The sequence below is a fragment of the Myodes glareolus genome, chromosome 3, assembly GCF_982192425.1.
Source record: "Myodes glareolus chromosome 3, mMyoGla1.1, whole genome shotgun sequence".
NCBI classification, from domain to species: Eukaryota; Metazoa; Chordata; class Mammalia; order Rodentia; family Cricetidae; genus Myodes; species Myodes glareolus.
The window spans coordinates 71,634,914-71,642,096 of NC_142028.1; the positions used below are offsets into that span (position 1 = coordinate 71,634,914).

The 7,183-nt window shown below is 54.1% G+C and overlaps 1 protein-coding gene across 2 annotated transcripts; it reads right to left on the reverse strand.

The window, feature by feature from the left end:
- Window positions 1-417: 417 nt before the first annotated feature.
- Window positions 418-7,183, reverse strand: Mycl (MYCL proto-oncogene, bHLH transcription factor). Of its 2 annotated transcripts, none has more exons than XM_087904651.1 (3): window positions 7,018-7,183; window positions 5,810-6,317; window positions 418-2,945 (listed from the first exon to the last, which is right to left on the reverse strand). In XM_087904651.1, exons 2-3 carry the CDS (start codon window positions 6,306-6,308, stop codon window positions 2,332-2,334), a joined length of 1,113 nt encoding a protein of 370 aa, XP_087760777.1. In that variant the 5' UTR covers window positions 6,309-6,317; window positions 7,018-7,183; the 3' UTR covers window positions 418-2,331. The 2 variants fall into 2 exon arrangements, with proteins under 2 accessions (XP_087760777.1, XP_087760776.1); XM_087904650.1 differs by lacking the exon at window positions 7,018-7,183 and adding an exon at window positions 6,680-6,944.

The window sequence follows — 7,183 nt, forward strand, 5'->3', positions numbered from 1 at the left end:
AAGAACAGTCCCCGTATGAGGTTGTATAACTTAGAAAGAAATTAAAAATCTACAACCTCACTTGAAACCTGCAAAAAACCCAGGGAACTCTTTCCAATCGTCTCACAGATAAGGCATCGAGGATTCGAAAAGACAAAAGTAAAAGGCCACAGCCGTGACAGAGTTGGGGTTTCCAGCCTTGAAACGTACAGCTCAGCACTCTGCAATTCACCAGGGAATTTTGTTTTCACTGAGCCCTGAGCCCTGAGCAGACAGGACATTGTTTAGGCATGTCTGAAAGGGCATTCAGGGACCCAGAGTGGAATGACCAGGTTAGCAACGTGGTAGAAAAATGCAGCCACCCAGATGGCTTGTGGCTACTCTGAAATAGTTTTCTCCGGTTCGGGAGGACTCAGATGGCATATGCTACCCCCACTCTGACATTTTTGAGAAATCTTTTATTAGAAGATGTCCCAGGAGGCAACAGTTTAAAATCAAGCAATTAACGATTACAACTAAATACAAAATTTCAGGTAAACTTGCCTTTCAAAATAAACCAGACCCTTGCAACAGGAGGTTTTTGTATGTTTTTTTTTGTTTGTTTGTTTTTTCTTGTACAAAAACAGTTAACACCACTTTGCAAAAAGCATACAAAAATACAGTATTAAAAAAAAAAAAAAAGAGTCGCGCAGCACGTAACCCAGCAGCAGCTTATAAAATACAAGCCGTTCAGATGAGTCTTCAGTAGCCTGCTTCCCACTTACCCTTCCAACAGAGTCCCAGGAGTCCCTTGGTGCCTGAAAGTCCGGCCCCAGCAGGCAGAACGGCTACTTCCAAAGCTTTCTCTGAGGCCAGGAAGCAATGCCAAGCCATCATGGTCGGCAGATCTGGAAGTGGCAGCTGGTCTTTGAGAGGCACAGGTAGTATTTACCATCTGTCCGCCCCCCACACTGTTCCCCTACTTCCAAATGCAGGGCCAGCAGGAAGGAATTGGCCGTTCTGGGCAGAGTTCTGAAAAGGTTGACTCTTCGTTCAAGCAAAGTTTAGGATCTCCCAAGGATGCCCACATGACCACCGCTAGCTTGGGTGACTTTCCCTATTGAGGGCTGTACCTAGAGTCCACCTGGTGCTGCAGAACACAGCTGGAGCAAAACCAGTTGGGGTTGGCTGGGCACTGCTCCTAGGGCACCTCCTGGGGCACCTATAGCAGCTCCCTCAGAGTATCTATCAGGCCCAGATTCTGGGAGAAGGAAGTGACTCAGGGAACCAGGATGGTGGCTTCGGAGCCAGAAAACGCCTTGAAGTGGCTCGAGAAGGACAGATTTACACTGTTCCTGCAGAATTTAGACAAAAATCAAGAACTGACTTGAGAGGCAGGAGGAAAAGAGGAAGTGGTCGGGCACTTCCTTCTGGGGCTCTTTGTGTCTGCCTTGAGAGAAGGTTCCAAGCTGGGCTTCAAATGACCCTGCAGAAAACACCCGGGCAAGGAAGATGTTCAGGAGCCAGGATGCCAAGGCTTTCCCATGACCCATTTTCCCACGTCCTGCAGAAATATTTCTGATCTGTAGGAAAGGGTGCTGTGATGCCAATTGCATAACAAAGGCAGAAGCAAACAAACAAAAAAATACCTTGTAAGGATAGGCAGGTCTCTCTCTGAGAAGGCTCAGAGCGCTCTGAGACAAAGACTCTACAGGCCGAGCCCTTTAAATGTTTTCAAAGTCATAGCGTTGAGAGTGGAGGGAAGGGTGTGGCCTAATGTCCTAATGTATCTTAAAGGTTTCCACTCCTCAGCTACTGTAAAGTGTCTGACAGTGAGGTAATGGTCCATGCTGATCAAGCCTGTCTTCACCCAGGACAGCTCGCTTGTCTCCTGGAAAACAGGGCCTCGGGGACAGTATCTATCCAGGCCCAGCTGTCCTCGCATCATCCCCAGAGACACCAGTGGGAGCAGAATCCTTTCCTAGCCTAAAGCTCTAGCACAGTGTGAGATTTCATGCAGGCTGCAGTCCCTGGCATCGCCCACCACCTGTTGCATAGCATCCGGGAGCCTTTCCTCAGAAGCCAGTGAGCTAGGCAGACCCGGAGTCTCCTCAGTCAGTCGCCTGCTGAGAAGCCAAAGGCGCCAGAGAAGACAGCACTCCCGTGAGTCAGGCAAGAGGGCGAGTTGGGTTTCGAGGTTTCCAAGAATGCAAGCCCTTATTGTGTGTGCACTGGCTGCAATGCATTCTGGGACCGACTGTCCAGCCTGCCCCGCTGTAACCAAAATGTGCAAATTACTAAAAGGGAGAGAGAAGATAGAAAATAAACGTGTGTGTGTGAGAGAGAGACAGAGAAGTCAGGCTTTTTGGTGGGTTAGTAGCCACTGAGGTACGCGATTCTTTTCTGCAGCTGCTGCTGCCGACACCGGAGCTGCCTTTTCTCTGTAGCCATCTTCTTCTCAGCCCCCACCAGAGCTTGCAAGTACTCCAAGGCCTTGCTTAGGATCACGACTTTGGGGGCCTTAGAGCAGCTGGCCAGGGTGGGCACCTGGTCCCTCAGGGCCAGGAACCGCGAACGGAGGTCATTCCTCCTTTTTCGTTCTAAGAAGTTATGGTTCTTCCTCTTGGTCACATCCTCAGTGTCAGAACTGACAGGTTTTGGGTGGCAGGACTGGGGAGTCTCGCTTTCTACAGGTGGGGGGCTCACAATTTCTTCCTCCTCCTCTTCCTCCTCTTCCTCCTCTTTCCCCTTGGGAGCTTCTACCTCTGGAGCCTCTGGTTCCTGGGGACCCCTCTCTGGAGCCCCCTCCTGAGAGCAACTTTCCGGAGGAAAGCGGGCAGCATAGTTATGCTGTTGCTGATGGATAGAGATGTGGAAATGTTTCATGCAGGGGTCCAGAGGGTCTGCTCGCACCGTGATGGTGACTGGCTTTCGGATGTCCAGAGATCGCCTCTTCTCCACCGTTACCACATCGATTTCTTCGCCCTCTGTCCAAGAAGAGATATGAAGAGAAGAAACGTATCCCATGAGGAACACATATACACACACCCTTCAGCCTCAGTTCGCAATGTCTCGGCTTGTGAGAGTAGGTGATGTGCCCACAATTTACTTATCACCAAACTGAAGTGAGGAGAGAGACCACCAACTCATTTATTCTAGGAAAATGGCAGAGTGAAGGGGGAAATAAACAAGGAAAATAGTCTCCAGTTTCCTTCTGTACAAGGCTTGGGTAAGAACAAAAGGCAGACCCCAGCCAACAGCCCCCAGTCTGCACAGGCTCCCTCCTCCCCCACTGAGGGGATGGAAGGAGCCACTGGCCTAGGACAAAGTTTAGCTATAAAGATCTTCCCCATTAGGGCTCTTTCATGCCCCATCAGAATTGTAAATGAGGGGTCTGTGGGCAGAGTTGCCCTTTGTTCCTGCCCAGCACAGCCTGCGCTTGGGAATTGTTACTTTTCACAAGTTATAAATCCTATTATTCCCCACCTCTCTGTTCTACCATCCTTTCAGGGGAAGACACGCCGAGGAGGGAGGAGGGAGGGCAACAACCGGTTCTCTCCAGCCACAGAGGGGAGGGGAAGGGTCTCCCTCAGGAGCATTTTGTCCCCGGGTTCAATGGGTTTCTAAAGCCATCCATCATTTATAGGTCATCTGCCCCACCCCCACCTCTGGACCAGAAGAGGGTTGGATTTATAATCACAGGTCACAAGAGCCTTGGGAACTTCACAAAGGTACGAAAACAACCATTTCCCAATGAGCTGCACCAGAGGCAGAGAAGGAACAGCAGAATGACCCAGATAAAAGGGCCAACATGCCAGGGACTCAGAGACACCAAGAAGTGTCTGTACCATTCCCTAGCTGGAGGGTCTGTGAGAGGAACCCAACCTGGTCAGGCAATCAGGGAAAGACCTCCTGCTCCCCACATTCTGCAGTCCTCAACACAGAAGGCCACCTTGGAAGCATTCTGGCTGACAACAGAAGAGCTCCGATCTCTGCCTCTTTTGCATATCAGGAGGCTTGAGCCCCTTTGTCAGGAAGGTTTCCATTGTGTGGACAATCGCATTATTTCTCCATTAATAAAACCTGACCATTCAGCCCCCTGGCCTCAAAGCCTGTGATTGGCTGGCTAAGGAGTGTTTGGAATGCTGTTTTCCCCAGCCCCAATCCCTATTGGCTGATCTGTGCCGTCAGTCACACTCCCCACCCCACCCCCTCATTGTTTGCAATCTGTTGCATTTTGTTCTAGGCCATGTGGCCAGAGAGTGAACCAGGAGCCCACAAACAGGTCCAGGTTAAAGGGCAGGTCAGAAAATGATTCAAGTTTCTGTACATCCCAAACCTTTAGTTTTCACTGTTAAATCTCACAGCACACAGGGCTGTGTCTAAGGAAGGTATCATTTAAGACACCATTCTCCTTTGCAGAACATAGTCTCAGATTCCACAAGATAAGGGATGTCCTCAAGCGGGACAGCCAAGTCCATCCCTCCTCATTTTCACAAGAAGAAACGGAGGCCCAGATCAGACTGGCTCCCTGTCACTTTGATAGCGGTCTGGACCGCAGATAAAGAACTCCAAACTTCCAAGATGATGAGCTTTCTACTCTAACCCCCCCTGGTAGAGCTGCATCTTCATTAGTTTCTTGATCTCAAGATTCCCATTGGAGCCGTTAGACAAACACACAAGCTCCTTGCAGGTTAAAAATGATTCTCACCACCCCCCCCCAAATAAATGTACAACAGCTTCCACAGCCAACTCCCCAGTTCCCTCTCAAATACCCATGTAAGGTGTTTTCTTATCACTGCAGTGACTTTTCACTCTTAGCGACTGTGCCCAAAGCGCCCCCCCCCCCCCCGCACCTGCAATAGCACCTACTCCTGTCCTTCTCATGAGTAGGGAGGGGGCTAAGAGGCTGGGTGGTCTGACCTCAGCGAAGTCTGCCCTTCATCAGCACGGAGGGAGGCCTGGAGCACTATGACCGTTACCTCAACGCCAGCTCTTCTCCCAGAGGTGGGACAAAGTAGGAATCATTGAACATTTGTTGAATGCAGCCGAGCAGCTGAAGCCCACAGATGTGCTGGGAGGGAGCTTGGACACTAGCTAAATCCAAAGCAACAGGCATGGTGGAGCCTTTCCCAAATAAGCTGCGAGCAATAAATATTCCCTCTAAATATCGGGGAAGACCGGGGTTGAGGGTAGGGAAAAGAAGCTGGATAGACAGCAGGAGGCTGGGGCTCACTCTTCGGATTTCCTGTCTCTAAGCCTCGGTTTTCCCATCCGTTAAGAGGAGCGTTTATTCTTCCCCACCTGTCTCACTGGTGATGAGGGTGCATAAATGGTAATCAGGGGAACTGGGATAGGAGGGGAGCCTAAGCAACTTAAGATAGCCTAGAGGTTTCCGAGAGGATGTAGACTTTGGTTCTGCACAAAAGGTTCCTTAGTCTTTTCTCCCTTAGGGAAGTGTGAGTTTCCCAGGGAAAAAGGCAGCAACAAAAAAGCTTCAAGCTTGGAGTGACTCTTAAGGGCACCCTTTTAAACCTCCCAAGGACAGAAATCCCCTACAGTCCAACCCCAGTATTGTCCTCTCTAAGCGCCAACCCTCAGCTTGTCGCCCCTGTCCCCAGGGGCTCCAATCACCAACAGAGGGACGCTGGCTCCCTCCCCACTTCTCCAAACTGTTTACCAACACACCCACGTGCCAGACAGACACAGCTGGGGGCTACACCGACAGCTTCAGTCAGAAAATGGGGAGGTGATGGGAAGGTTTAAGACCCAATGCTTGACCTCAGACAGCTGTAGAGCTCTGGCCACCCATGGGATGCCTCCCTCTTAGCTAGCCCGGGGTGGTCCTTACCGGAGTCGCTGGGGCTCTCGGACCCGGAGCAGGCCTGAGTCTTGGGTTCGCCCAGCTGACACGGGGTGGCAGGCGCCGGGTTACTACTGGTTTCCAGACTGGGAGTGCAGTCCGGGGTGGCGGGCGCTTTGGGCGGGTTCCCCCGGGGCGCGCCTGGGGTGAGTCGGTCGCTCACTACTCTCTCCAGTCGTTCCCGGGCAGAAAAGCCGCTCCACATGCAGTCACGGCGGATGATGGAAGCATAATTCCTGCCCCAAGTTTTCGAATGGCCTCGAGATTCCACCTCGTCCCCGGCACCCCCTCCGGGCCAAGGCTCCCCGGGACTAATCCCAGAGGCTGGGTCCCCGACGCCGGGACCCGAGCCCCAGGGCGGCGACGTGGGGGGCGACGGCACCAGCTCGAATTTCTTCCAGATGTCCTCGCTGGGCGCCGTGGAGCGGTAGAAATCCTCTCCGCAGTCATAGTCGTAGAAATAGTGCTGGTACGAGTCGAAGTCCATGTCCGCTCCCTGCGGGAGGGAAGGGGAGACGTGCTGACTGCGGTGCCGGCCGAGGGAGGAGGCGGCTCCGAGACCCTCGCCGCAGCCGGCTGCGGGGCTCCGGTCCCTCCCCAGGCCCACCGGCTTGCAACCCGCGCCCTGGTCCCTGGTCCCGGGGAGCCTGGCCTGGGGTCAGCACGCTCAGGGCAGCTCGCAGCGGGCCGACCAAGCTGCGGGGAGCGAGTTCAAAGCAAACTTTGCCAGCACCGCCCGGAGCGCAGCTCCTGGGGCACAGCAGGGCCGGGCGGGGGCGCGCTGTCTCGAAGGCAGCCTGCAGCCTTGTAGACCGCCCGTCCCCCAGGGACCCGCGCCCGGGCCACCCGCAGCCTCACCTCGCTCCCGCCGCCCGCCACCTGGAGCGGAGCGGCTCCCCGCCGGCTCGGGGAAACCCGGCAGCCCGCACACACACACATGCGCGCCACCGAGCGCGCGGCCCCGCACTCACGAGCGCGCCCCCTGCGCGCGCTTCCCCCTCCTGGCTCGCACACGGCAGCCAGGACGCTCCCGGGATCGACGCGGGAGCGCGATCTGCAGGCGCATTGTTTCCCGACTGCTTTATATCTCGTCGCGTGCCCGGGGCTCGGGGACCAGGAGGGGGGGTGGTCCCTAGGAGACAAGCTCCACCCCCTCCCCCCCCCTCTCCGCTGGCGACAGGTGGGGCTGGCCCCACCTCCTGGCTGCACTGGTCGTTTCTATTCTATCCCTTGAAGCCCCCCTAATAAATTGCACGCTGGGGAGCGCAGAGCAGAAGAGCTGATGCAGCCCCGCAGTCTCCTGGTGGAGGCGTGACTCTTCAGAGAGGCTTCTGCGGTCCCGGCGACCTAACTAAAGCCGCT

Excerpts from the sequence above, each read along its gene's own strand:
- Mycl (XM_087904650.1), bottom strand. The coding sequence starts at position 6,760 with ATGTGTGTGTGTGCGGGCTGCCGGGTTTCCCCGAGCCGGCGGGGAGCC. Across the intron at positions 6,318-6,679 it reads TGGCGGGCGGCGGGAGCGAG|GGAGCGGACATGGACTTCGA; the intron begins GTGAGGCTGCGG and ends TCCCTCCCGCAG. Across the intron at positions 2,946-5,809 it reads CGAGAGCCCCAGCGACTCCG|AGGGCGAAGAAATCGATGTG; the intron begins GTAAGGACCACC and ends CTTCTTGGACAG.